At 32.2% G+C, this 14,721-nt stretch overlaps 1 protein-coding gene across 2 annotated transcripts in view; it reads left to right on the top strand.

Annotated features, from left to right (window-relative positions):
- The window catches only part of ELP4 (elongator acetyltransferase complex subunit 4), a 250,305-nt gene that overhangs the window by 22,765 nt on the left and 212,819 nt on the right, over positions 1-14,721 (top strand). For both annotated transcript variants that reach the window (XM_044919304.1, XM_021684719.1), the window contains exon 3: positions 5,758-5,879. In XM_044919304.1, the coding sequence (XP_044775239.1) occupies positions 5,758-5,879 (122 nt within the window). The remainder of the gene's footprint in view (positions 1-5,757; positions 5,880-14,721) is intronic.

The raw sequence follows: 14,721 nt of genomic DNA, 5'->3' as shown, positions 1-14,721 counted from the left end.
TACCCCTCCAATTTCCCCCCCTTCATTCTTCCCCTCCTGCTACCTCCTTCTTTTTTTTTTTTTCTTAACATATATTGCATTATTTGTTTCAGAGGTACAGATCTGAGATTCAACAGTCTTGCACAATTCACAGCGCTTACCAGAGCACATACCTTCCCCAGTGTCTATCACCCAGTCACCCCATCCCTCCCACCCCCCACCACTCCAGCAACCCTCAGTTTGTTTCCTGCGATTAAGAATTCCTCATATCAGTGAGGTCATATGATACGTGTCTTTCTCTGATTGATTTATTTCGCTCAACATAATACCCTCCAGTTCCATCCACGTCATTGCAAATGGCAAGATCTCATTCCTTTTGATGGCTGCATAATATTCCATTGTATATATATACCACATCTTCTTTATCCATTCATCTGTCGATGGACATCTTGGCTCTTTCCACAGTTTGCCATCTAGTTTATTGTTACTCTTCATTAATGATAAATCACTCACTTTTAAAAAAAGATTTATTTATTTGAGAGAGAGAGAGAGCATGAGTGGGAGGGACAGAGGGAGAGAGAATCTCAAGCAGGCTCCACACTGAGCATGGAACCGACACAGGGCTCATCTCACGACCCTGAGATCACAACCTGAGCTGAAACCAAGAGTTGGATTCTCAACCGACTGCACCACCCAGGTGCCCCCACTCAATATTTACTATTATCTGTAGGTGTCTCTCCCTAGTTTATGAAGTAGTTATCTAACTTAGTTCATTCCCTTACTGAATAATGTAATATTGTCCTTAACTTTACAAATATTTATTTTTATTTTTCTAATTAAATAGGTTTCTTTCTTTCTTTACTGAAAAGTTGTTAAAAAAGCATCATGTCTTTTTATAGGGACATGACAGTATTATTCCACTTTTAACAGTAATATTTTTATTTATACACATTCTGTGGCAGCAACCACACACAGCATGTAGACCGTGTTAAAGGATTTGGTTCTTTCTCTCAAGAGTAATGAGAAATCACTGAAAAGTTTTAAATAGGGAAGTGACATGATTGGGTTTGTATTTTCAAAAGGTCACTACTAAATTGGAGGACGAGAGTGATGCAAAGAAATAAATAAGCAATTGCAGTTGTCTAGGCAAGAGCTGTTGGTAGCATGACTAGGAGAGTGACACTGGCATGGAAGGAAGTGATCAAATTTCAGAAATACTTTAAAATAAATTTAACAGGATTTTAGGGATAGGGAGAGGAGAGAGAGAGAGAAGAGGTAGCAAAATAAACCCTGATTTTTTAAAAACTGAAAGAGGACTGTATTTCATAGAAAGAAATAATGAGTTACTGGTTCCATCTTGGATATGTGGGACTTCAGGCACTTTGGTACTTGTGTATTTAATAGTAACAGAAGCCTGAAAGCAGAAGGAAAAGTTCATGGTAGAGGGATGATGAAGTAAATTATAGGACATATATTTTCTAGAATATTATGCACCCTGAAACACGATAGCTACAAGACTGTGAAAAGCATGTGAGATTAAGTGAAAATACCAGGATACAAAATTCAGTAATAATTGTAACCATATAAGAAAACATCCACAGAAAAAGTACTGAAAGGAAATATAGCAAATTTTAGTAATAATTCTGTGAGGGTGATGGGTGGTGGAAGAATTTTTAAAAATTTAAATTTCCCATGTTGTAAAAATGTCAACCTTAGAAATTAAGATTTTTAGTGTCTGATTTGATTTTTACGTCAGTGATTTGTAATGACATTGGTTTATATGGTTGCTTCTGTAAACCGACCTAATAGCAATTCCTTAAGATAAAATCAGTTCTTTTTTTTTAAACATGACTTTCTGGTTTTTTCTAAAGTTGAATAAAGACAAATTGTTAGTTATGTAAAATGAGTATTTTTTTTTCCCGGTATGGTAGCTGCATTAGTGAATAGGCAGTGCTGGTCATCTCATCTACAGTTCTCTGCTCGCTTTTCCGCCTGTCAGCTGTAAGCAGTGCAGAGGCCTTGAAGATGTTTTCCTTGACACACAAAAGCTCTCATGAATTGCTCCTAAATCCATATCAAGCGCATTTTTTGTCTTTTAGATTTGTGGATTTTAACTTGTGATGATAGTATTAACTAGCTATGTTCTTTAATATATAAAATTGAACTTCATATAAATCCGCTATACTTCTGATCATGGATTTGCTCTAATACACACTGCTGAGAAGGTTTATAAACAAGTTACCACCTGGTGTTTTAGTTGTACCTTAGGAAATTGTTTTAATCAAATTTACTGAATTTTCACTTTCAAATTTGTTTGGCTATTCTAGGACCTTTGGATTTCTGTGTAAATTTCAGAATTAGCTTATCAATTTCTCCAAAAATCTTATGGGGCTTACATTGGAATTCCATTAGATCTATAGATCAATTTGGAAAGATTTGAGTCTTGTATTCCCTGAACATTGTATTCCCTGAACATGATATACTTCTCCATTTATTTAGGTTTTCCTTACTTACTCTCAGAATATTTTATACTTTTCAGTGTGGAGCTAATTCATGCACATGTATTGTCAAATTTCTCCAAAATATTTCATGCTTTTGGAGTTGATCATAAATGGAATTTTTAAAATTTCAGTTTCCAAAGTAAGATTTTAATATTTTGAAATATATTGGGACTTGTTTTTTGGAATAGCATATGGTTTATCTTGGTGTACATTCTAGATGCACTAAATATATATTTGGAACTGTATATTATCTAAGGTGGTCTATGAGTTTGTTCAGATTTTCTATTTTCTTGATAATTTTCCTCAGTTCTGACAATTACTAAGAAATGTATGATAAAATCTCCAAGTTGAATTTATGTCTTTCTTTGCTTAGTTCTGTCAGTTTTGCTTTAAACAGATAGTTTTAAAGAAATTCTAAGAAACAAATTAATTTATCCACACACACATATATATACATCTATATACACACATCCATGCACATAAGTACATATACATATGATCACAGAGTGTTATAATTTCGCACATATTTGTTGTCATTTGTATTCTTTATTGCTTCCTGTAAGTGCAGGTTACCATGTTGTATAATTTCACTTTAGCTTTTAGTGTCCTATAGTACAGGTCTGCTGTCCTATATGAAAATAGTATTTCACCTCAGTTCTTAAATATGTTTTACACATTTATAATTTTTGACTAAGTTGTTTCTTTTTCAACTCTTGAATATATAATTATCATATCCTCTAGCTTTTATTGTTTCTGATGAGAAATCACTTGTTGATTTTATCATTGTACCACTGTCTGTATGTCATATGCCATTTCTCCCTGCTGCTTCCAAGATTTAACTATGAGGTACTTAGATTTGGGTTTTTTGCATTTATCCTAGAAGAAGCTTCCTGTGCTTCTTAGATCTGTAATTGAATATTTCATCAAATTTAGGAAGTTTTTAGCCATCACTTCTTGAAGTATTGTTTCTGTTTCTTATTGTCTCCCAATGTCTAGGACTCCACTTAAATGTGTTTTGGACTGCTCTATACTGTTCCGTGTCTCTGACGTTCTGTTCAACTTTCTTAATTTTTTTTTCTCTGTTCTTCAGATTTCATGATTTCTGTTGATCTCCCTTCAGGTATACCAATTCTTTTTTCCTTTCTTCATCTCCAATCTACTCATGAGATCACCAAAGAAATTTTTCATATAAGGAATAATTTTAAACTCTAAATTTTTTATCTGGTTCATTTTTATAGTTTCTCATTCTCTGTTGATATTCCTTTTCTGTTCACTTATTGATATATTGTCCTTTAATACTTTGTTCTTTTTTCTCTTTTTTTTAATTAGTAGGCTCCACACCCAACATGGAGCTTGAACTCATGACTCTCAGATCAAGCATCACATGCTCTACTGATTGAACCAGCCAGGTGCCCCTCCTTTAATACTTTGAATAAATTTTTACTTTGAGTCAGTTTCTGTAGGTTGTGTTTTCCCTAGTATGGATCATATTCACTGATCTTTGGTTGAAATCTTTACATTGTAAAAAATGAATTTTAATGATTCTGAATTCCATTCTGTTGTCCCGAGGATTTCAGGTTTTTTGTTTTAATAGTAACAGTTAACTTGCCTGATCTTAAATTAACTCTCACTTCAATATACTGTGCAGTGGATAGTATTTCTGTATCTCTGCTCAATTTTCCAGCTTTTAGGTCTTGCTTTTTTAACCTGGTCACACAGGGCTGTCCCTTACAGTCAGAAACTTAGAAGAGAGCCAAATATTTATACAGAATTTATACTCATGTTTAGGGGCTTACACTTTCTGGGGTTCTCAGCCCTGAGTTTTGTCCTCTGCCACTTCAAGTCAATAAGACTTCAACTTTCTTTATTATAAGATTCTGCTCATTGGGAAATGCATGCCTTGAAAGGAGCATCAAATTTTTAAATCTCACATGATTTAGTTGTCTTTCAACTTAACCTGTTCTCTCTTACCTACTTACTGTTTTTTCTCCCATTCATGCATTGATAGCTTAGTGGTCAACCACGGATTTGGGCACATTTGATAAACTTCGCAGAGCTCTCTTACTTTAAGGATTTTTCCCCTAAACTTTCAGCTATTTTGACAACACTGAACTCTACATTCTGCCACCTCAAGCTGGAAAGGATATGATTTAAAGCTGTCAGAGCTAAGGGAGCTTAAGAACCCCATTTTAGGCAAAAAAAGCCAGAAACTTGAAGTTCTTACATGTCATGATCATAGTCTTTCAAAAGGAAACTGCTATGGTTGCTGTCTGCTTTTCATTATTTTGCAGTGCCTTTAAATATTTATTTTTTAATGGTATTTTATTCAGGTTTTATACTTAAAGCTCCAAGAGGCTTTGTGCACAGTGCTAACATTACCACAAGTCCAAACTTTCTTAGGAATATTTTTTAATAGTGTGGTTTTTACAAATATTAACATTGCCTGACATATTATAGGAATTCAATTAATATTTGTTGAATAAGTTAATAATGCCTTCTCTTTTTTAAATAATTCAATAAATCTACCTTTTTCTCTGTGTTGTGCTCAAAGTATTAAAGAAAGGTGATATAAAAGTGTAGGCATGTAGCTTATCAATAATATTAAGAAAACAAAGATATACTTGAGTTGTTATATCACAAAATCTCAAAAATATTAACACATTTTGTCAAAGAAACCTTAGGTATATGACTTTTTCATAAAAATTCAAAAAGAAGGGGGGATGAAGGAATAATAAAAGGTAAAAGAACTGTTTACTAGGAAAACATTTAGTACAAATTTAAGAACTCTCAGATTAAAGTCTTCAATTTTAAATTGCTTTTGAAGAAGTAATACTATTTTTACAAATTTTATAAATATTTTCAGGCTACATACACTTAAGTACTTAATTATTGTGACATGTAAGAAATGAAGTGTGAGTTTACAAACTAGTTGGTAGGTAAGAATTGGCATTTTAGAGATGCAATGCCTGAAAAAATCTTAGGAAGGAAAAAAAAAATCTGTGATTTCTTTGCCATAATCACACGTAACCCTCTAAATTTTGTGGATATCAGAGGTGGTGTAGAGGATGGAGAATAATTATGAAATTAGACTGTCTTAAAAGTACTCACTTCCCATTGACTATCTAGGTAAGTGTCTTAGCCTATTTAACTGTACTTTTTAGGAAGACAGTTATTGCCCCATTTCATTTACTTGTTTTAAGGAGAAAAATTGTTAAAACATCTGAGTGTGCTTGGCATATGGTAGGATTCTGACTATAATTTTTTTTCTTTTTTACAGAAGAGGATAAATATAATATTTATTCTTCTTTGCTCTTCAAGTATTTCCTGGCAGAAGGAATCATCAATGGGCATACTTTGTTGGTTGCGTCTGCAAAAGAAGACCCTGCTGATATTTTACAGGTATAGGATATACTAATTCAGTATTGCATTTTGAACATTTCATGAAAAAATATTGCTTATATAGGTATATGTAAACAAGATATATGTTTGTATATCTACAAACCATATTTAAATTCATTAATGAGACCACACATATATTTTTTTCTCTTAAAGTATCAAATTTATTTGAACATGTAGTTTCACTTTTTAAAATAGTGTTCTTAGACAATTTTTTTAACTTTAAATTGATTTTGGCATTGGGAACAGTATTAAAAGCTACTAAAAACTGACAATAAATAAAGTTATTACTATGGTCATAATAAGATAACTCTGTAAAAAGTTAAGGAAAACAATAGCGTATTGTCTGATATTACCAGTATCCTAAAGACATAAATTAGAAGAAAGATACAGAAATTAGAAGTACTCATTTATTAATCTTATTTTGCTTTGAGACTGCCAGAAATTATTCTTTTCCAAGTAACAAGCAATAATAATAAAATATGTGATCAATATACTCTATCTTTTTAAAGCCAAAACACACGTTACACCTTTGAGAGGACAGTTCTCACATTTAGAATTTTTAATTTCTTTGTCCGGAACAGGAACCCAACTTAAGCCATTATTTGAATAGAAGTCATTATTTGAAATAGAATCTAAAATTATTTTCTCCCATAGGCTGTTTTCATTTCAGTGCATGGTCTGCAAAATAACAGACAACTCAGTCATTTATACAGAATTTGTATCATAGTAAGTATTAATATACCATAGCTATCAACAGACACCAACAAATTTCTATGCCCACTATAAAAAAGTTATGTAATACTGAGGTAAAACTAACATGATTCTCTCATATGGGTCAGATTTTGCTTATTAAATAATACTGTCATAAAATCCAAAGGAGAAATCTTTGTATAATTTTCCAAATGATTTTCTTCTGGTTGCAGAGACTGTTTTCCTTTGTTCTTATTTTTGGTGTTTGGCTTTTGTAGTATTTTCTTGATATTTTTGTTCTTCTGTTCTTTTTCCCTGGTCTTAATTATTCTGATCAATTTCTGGATAGTACTGTGCTTGCTAGGAATAGTAAAGGGCAGGATTATTGTCCTAAAGAAGCTGTACAAGCTCGGGCGCCTGGGTGGCTCAGTTGGTTAAGCGACTGCCTTCGGCTCAGGTCATGATCCTGGAGTCCCGGGATCGAGTCCCGCATCGGGCTCCCTGCTCAGCGGGGAGTCTGCTTCTCCCTCTGACCCTCCCCCCTCTCATGCTCTCTCTCTCATTCTCTCTCTCAAATAAATAAATAAATAAATCTTAAAAAAAAAAAAAAAAAAAAAGCTGTACAAGCTCTTCACGGCACATTCCACCATAATATTGAGACTAAGATTTTATATCAAACATCTTTATAACCATATAGGCAATTTTTGCCAGGCCAGAAGCAGGAAAACCCTTGACCCTTGAACAACATGAGGGTTAGAGACACTGATCCCCTGCACAGTTAAAAATCCACATATAACTTTTGACTCCCCCAAAATTTAACTACTAATAGCCTAATACTGACCAAAAGCCTTACTAACAACATAAACAGTCTATTAATACGTATTTTGTGTGTTGTAGGTATTATATACTGTATTCCTACAATAAAGTAAATTAGAGAAAAGACAATGTTATTGAGAAAATCATAAGAAAGAGAAAATACATTTACAGTACTATTAGAAAAAATCCACATATAAGCAGATCGTGTAGTTCAAACTTGTGTTGTTAAAGAATCAACTATATATGATTTTCAAAATAAAGTGTTTTATTCTTCCTTCTTGCCTCCTGCAACCTAGGCAACTGATGTTAAAACCTAGGCGATATACTAACACATTTTGCTTTAGAGAATTACACTTTTTATTTGAAAACTAATCCCTAACACCTTTCCTAGGTACCTTGAATTTGTACAAGTTAATATTAAAAATCTCAGGGTACTTTACATGTCTTCTGTTGGATTATGTGAAGGAGTGAAGTTATAAATCAGGATTTCTTAAACTATCTAGTCATTTATGTAAGTAGTTAGGTTCTGCAAACATTTATTCATGGAACAATTTTATGATACAATAAAAAATATGTAAAATTAGAGTAAGAAACGTAGACTCAAAAAGTTACACTCTTGACCAAGATATGTTCATGAGGATCAGATTTCTCTTTATCCCTGAAACAACTAAAAAACAGGGCAAAATATATTAAACAACAGTTTTCAAGACATTGAGCATCAAATAATAAAGGACAGTGATGCCAGAAAGGTGCAGAATATACAAAGAGAGCCCTATAACTTCCCTGGCATACTACATGCAAAGTTTCCAGGCTGTAGTGCAGTGAAAAGGAACCCAGGTTAAGACAGCATTAGGAGACACATCTAAGAGTGTGGAATTATGACATATTGTCTTCATCTGGAGCTTAAGTATAATTTAAGGAAATATGTATGGGTACCAAATTGACAAGGGGTGGACTTGTGATCGTTAATTTTATGTGTACACTTGACTAAGCCACAGGGTTCCCAGATATTTGATCAGTCATTATTCTAAGTACTCTTGTGAGGGTGTTTCTGGATGAGATTAATATTTAAATTGGTAGGGGCACCTGGGTGGCTGAGTCAGTTAACCATCTGCTTTTAGCTCAGGTCGTGATCCCACTATACTGGGATCAAGCCCCACATCAGGCTCCCTGCTCAGCGGGGAGTCTGCTGCTTCCTCTCTCTCTCTGTCCCTCTCCCCTGCTCATGCTCTCTCTCTCTCTCTCAAATAAATAAACAAAATCATTTAAAAATATATTTAAATTGGTAAACGGAGTAAAGTAGATTGCCGTCCCTAATGTGGGTGGGCCTCGTCAAATCAGTTGAAGGTACAAATAGACCTAAAAGACTGACCCTCCCTCCGCTAAGAACGAATTCCTTCTGACTGACTGCTTTCAAATCTGAACATCAGCTTTTTCCTGCCTTTTGAATCAAACTAAAAAATCAGTTCTTCCTGATTCTTGAGCCTGCCAACCTTTGGATGAAAACTACACCATCAGCTTTCCTGGGTCTTTAGCTTGCTGACTCATCCTGCAGACCTGGGGACTTGTCAGCTTCCATAAGAGTATTAGCCAATCCCTTATAATAAATCTCTTTTGTATTTATATATGGTTATTTATATATATGATTTTATATAATACAAAGCAATATATATACACATATGTATATGCACACATATCCTACTGATACTGTTTCTCTGGAGAGCTCTGACTAATACAGTCTTACTGAAAATATAAAGATTACATTTAAAACCTACATGAAGAATTTCACATTTATTATTAACCTTCATTGAATGATAATCACCTCATATTCTATATCGTGGCAAATTGTACAAGTACAGTGATCTTTCCACCTGTTTGCTTTCACACTTATAAAAAGATTCCTTTAAATTATGTATCTACTTGTACACAAAGTTATCTAAAAATTGCAGTTATGAGATTATTTAGTTGTAAAAGATGTTACTGTAAATATTGTGGTTTTTTAAAAAGATTTATTTATTTGAAAGAGAGAGTGCATGTGCATGCATGCGCATGGGGGGAGCGGGGGAAAGAGAGAGAGAGAATTCAAGCAGACTTCCTGCTGAGTACAGGGCTCAATCCCAGGACCCTGAGATCATTACCTGAGCTGAAATCAAGAGTCAGCTGCTCAGCCGACTGAGCCACCCAGGAGCCCCTGTAAATATTGTCTTTTTAGTTAAGTACTTTTAAATCAGTCTTCTATGTGTATCCAACTGAATCTAAATAACATCACAACTTGATGTCAGTACCATTATTTTTAGAAATATATGTACGTAAGCAGGCTCTTCTTTAACATCTGGAAAATTTACATAAATCATCTTTGCCTTGAATTCATATTTTCTATTCCACTTCTCACAGAGTTTTGTCCGAATGTTATGTTCATGTTCAAAATATTTATTAATGACCTTATGATAGTTTTTTTGTAACAAAAATTCATATTTAAATTTAAGTTCATTTTAAACTTCTCTCAAAAGACGTTACATGTTAAACACATTTCTTCGCAATTCAGTAATCTTTACGATTAGTGTTACATGCAGTGTATGAATGGACATGAAAATTTTCACATTTGCTTTATTAAGATATACCAATCAAATGGGATGGGATTTAACATAAGTTCTATTCAAATTTTTTATTTTTGCAGATGTGAGTTGTTAACACTTAAGTAAAAGGGAAAGAAAGAGTTGTGTTACTATAATGTCCCTCAAAATTTTTAACTTTTTCTGAGTAATAGACCTGTAAAAGATCACAGTGGTCCTAACCTTTTGTTTGTTGGAAGTTTTTGATTAGTGACCCAATTTCTGTGCTGGTTATTGTTCTGTTCAAGTTTTCTATTTCTTCCTGTTTCAGTTTTGGTAGTTTATATGTATCTAGGAATTTATCCATTTCTTCCAGTTTGTCCAATTTGTTGGTATATAGTTTTTCATATTCTCTTGTAATTAATTGTATTTCTGTGGTATTGGTTGTTATTTCTCCTCTCTCATTTGTGATTTTATTTATTTGGGTCCATTTTCTTTTTGATAAGTCTTGCTAGAGGTTTATCAATTTTTTTTTAAATTTTTCAACAAACAAGCACGTTTTTACTAATCTGTTCTATTGTTTTTTTTTATTTCTGTATCATTTATTTCTGCTCAGATCTTGATTATTTCCTTTCTTCTGCTGGCTTTCGGCCTCATTTCTTGTTTTTGTTTAACTCTTTTTAGGTGTAAGCTTAGATTGTTTTAAGATTTTTCTTGCTTCTTGACATAGGCTTGTGTTGCTACATACTTCCCTCTTAGAACTGCTTTTGATGCATTGCAAGGGTTTTGGACCATTGTGTTTTCACTTTCATTGTTTATATATATTTTAATTTCTTCTTTGATTTCCTGGTTGACACATTCATTGTTTAGTAGCATGTCGTTTAATCTTCATGTATTTGTGGTCTTCCCAATTTTTTTCTTGTGGTTGCTTCTAGTTTTATAGCATTCTGGTCAGACAAGGTGCATGGTATGATTTCAGTCTTTTTGTATTTGTTGAGGGCTGATTTGTGATCTAATACGTGATCTATTCTAGAGAGTGTCCCATGTGCACTTGAAGAGAATGTATATGTGATGTTTTAGGATGGAATGTTCTGAATGTATCTGTTAAGTCCATCTGGTCCAGTGTGTCTTTCAAAGCAGCATAGGTCGTTTCATGAAGAATGTTTTCTAGTGTCATCCAGTCTATTCTACCCTATCTTGTGTACTTAATATATTATCAAAGACATTATAATTGCTTCCACAAAAACCCAATGATCTTAAGCATTAGATTTACTTTATGTTGCAGATGTGATGCTACATTTTGAAAGTTATTTTCATTCTTCTATTTATAAGGAGTAGCCCAGAACAGGTTTTTATTTTAAGTTTGCTTTACTTAGGTACTTGCATTTCATATAGCTCTTTTTTGAAAATGTATCTAGTTTTTGAGTTAACAGAACTTTCACTCATCAGTAGTATTTCTTAAATTCATGATTTTTTAAATTTCATATTTCTTTCATTTTTATTTTGTAATAGTAAAACAATTTGATTTAAAAGAATAATATTCCATTTTCATTTTTTTATTAAGAAAGTACAAAAAGTATTGTTTTTAACATATATACATTTAATGTGGTCCACTTAGTTTTCACAAGTTTAGAATAGACTGGATTAAAAAATTATGGCTGTAAAATTGTAATTATTTATATTCTTCATAATACCAGTGGATAGACAAAGTTTTTAGCATCTATCTGAGAAAAATAAAATATTTGTGTAATTTAAAATGAGATTTTAAGAACTAATATAGATAATAGTTTTTTCTACATATTATTCAGCCAAGATTTCAGTGTTCCCAACTCAGTTAAAGTTATATTAGAGTCATTTGTATTAAACAGCCCAACAATGAATGACCAAAACCAGGCATTAACAGTGTTTAGAGATACAATATGGGGGGGTGGGAATGCTATAATTGTTTATTTTCAATTTTATGATGTATGATTGGGGATTCCTGGAACCTATAACCAAGGCAAATATTGCTGGTACAAGAAAAGGGAAAAGACAATCTTATAGACCATAATTATCTTAAAACTGTGTATAACTAAAAGACAAGTAAAGGATAAAAAGCCCCATCAGCTGCCTAAGATATATAACCACCCAGCAATTTATCCATCATCCTTTGAAAACATATTCATGCCTATTGTAGTCAAAGCTCCTTCAGGAAGTCAGCATTAAGATGTAACACTGAAAAATTACACCCCTTAGAAAATCCTATAGAACAATATACATGATGTTGTTAAAGCTTTTAAAAACACATTGGTAAGTATTTTTCAGTTAACTTTTTATCTAAAAGAATGTTCTTGATCATCTCAAATATAGTGATAAGTATTCTCTCAAAATTTTCTATGGAATGTTTTCTAAAATAGCAAAAATTGTATTTTTATGTTAGAATATTTAAGCGTTTATCAATAGATAGGCTGATATTTTTAGAAATAAAAAATTATATACACAAACACAATTTCTTTATAACTTGAAAATGCTTTTTCTATTACACCTTTTTCATAATTTTAAACTATATATGTTAATATTTACAGAATTAAAGAAAGTAACACAGCAGTAAATTTAAATGTTACTTCATAATATACTAAGGTGAGTTTTAAAAGCTAATTGGAATATTTTTAGTGATGATGTACCAGATAGGTAATATTCATGCAGGAAGAGATATCTGATTATCTAGAGCCAAGGGTTAATTCCTGACTTACGGCATTAACTTTTTGAGTTATTTGTTATATACATTTTTTCACCAAAAATCACATAGTTTTTATGGTGAAACTATTATAGAGAAAATCTTTCATAATTGAAAATGAATTACTTTAAAATAACCCATAAGTCATAGAATAAGTAACTATTTAAAATAAACCATATCATTTTAGATGAATTAATATAGCAACAAGGTATTTAGTAACAAAGTATGAAAATTTAGACTAACATCTTCAGAATTCTCTTTTATAGACTTTAAATATATAAGTAAAAATCAAAATATCTAATAATTTGGAAACATTTTTTCTATATCCTAAAATATCACTCTATTACCCAAATAATGAACTCATTTATTAAGATCTAATTTATTGTACATTGTATCATTTGCTTTATTTGTTTTTTTTGTTATAATTGAGAGAAGATACATTAGTTGATTTAGAATTAGATGAAATAGTATTTGCTAAACAGTGTACAGTTTGAATTACTATTAAAAAGGTTTCCTTTCCTTTCCTTGGGTCAATGTGGTGTCAAGATTGAGTCTATATTTGCCATCTGTTTCTCTCTCTCTCTCTCTTTTTTTTGCCATCCATCTTTTACTGATTGATCATGGAACAAGAATTAGAAGTCTGAATCCAGTGAGTGGTTAGTTGTTTGCTCTTAGGACATTATAGCATTATAGTACAGGCTGGTCCTTCTGAGTAAATAGAATACAAAAATATTTCAGATCCAACTTTCTTTTCCTTGTTCTGCCAAAAATTGAGAAAACTATAACAATGAAGTTAAAGAAATACCCCTTGTTTGGCCATATATACTACTGAACATTTTTTTTTTTATTATGCTTATCTTCAAAGTTGTAGTTTTATAATGATTCAGAACAAAAGTAATATTTTATAAATAATTAAAAATTATTTTCTGGTCCTTCTGTCATTCTACTTTGCAAGTTTTATGCATACTCAATACCTTATAAATAACACATCTTCCCACACATTTTTACTTTTTTGAGCCTACATAATATGTATTTTTTATTAAAACTACTTTGTTACTGTGTATCTTCTGTTCATAGTTTAAATCAAATATTTGAAGAGCCCTTTAAAGGCAGAACTATAGTGAGACTATGTTCCCTTCGTTTCTTTGTCAACATTTTATTTGTTCAGAAAATTATCAGGCTATCTATATGCTTTTCAGAGCTTACAACTCTGAAGTGCTAGTTGAGCCAGAAATTTGCTGTTTGACCCCAGGGTTTCACTCTTTTTTTCCCCCTAGCTACTTGTGAGAGCTTATTTAAAATTCTGAGTTCTCCACTGGCAGCCACAGTTAGAGCTTCTTTGGCAAACTAAAGAGACTAAGAAAAATCATGCAAAGGCTCAATACTGCTTCCAGTGACCTACATTTGTAGCCAGCTTTTAAAAGATGGCATGTGCCTTATTTTCCAACAAGAAAATGAAAGTTAAGATAAATGTATAAAGGAAAATAAACCCACCACTCTGTCACTAGCTTGTAAGAACCATTTCTGATATAATATTAAAATAAACACAAAGTTAGGGTTGATATTTGTGTATCACCAACATAAGAAAGGAATTTTGCATGCAGAAAGTAGCCTAAGTCATATAGCAAAAATGCCATATTCTGTGATGGGATATTTATCCTCAGAAGTGAAATATAATTGGGATATGAGCTTAGATTTTAATTTATGTGATGCTGCTTAAGTAGCTGCAGGACCTCCCACAAGTCACTTACTCTTTCACATTAAGATAGAGATCATTCCCTGGCTACCTTATTCTGGAATTCCAAATTAAAAATGAAATATTTGGGATTTTGCTTTCTAAATCTTAAAATAATTACTCTAGGCCTCACATTTACTTCCAAAAATTTTATTTTGAACTAATAAAAAAATGAGTGGTCATGAATGCTTGATGGTTATTGTCATGTTCAAATGTTAAAATCTAAGAACTGTTATATAGCACTTATCATTCTTTGAAAAGAAGCCACACAAAGTCAAAATTGGGAATATTAGAAATGGAGTTCATTTGTCCTCTGAATACTTTTTCTGAAAC

Source organism: Neomonachus schauinslandi, chromosome 11 (assembly GCF_002201575.2).
Source record: "Neomonachus schauinslandi chromosome 11, ASM220157v2, whole genome shotgun sequence".
NCBI classification, from domain to species: Eukaryota; Metazoa; Chordata; class Mammalia; order Carnivora; family Phocidae; genus Neomonachus; species Neomonachus schauinslandi.
The sequence above is the reverse complement of the archived record's forward strand: the minus strand, read 5'-3'. Positions and strand labels throughout refer to the sequence as shown.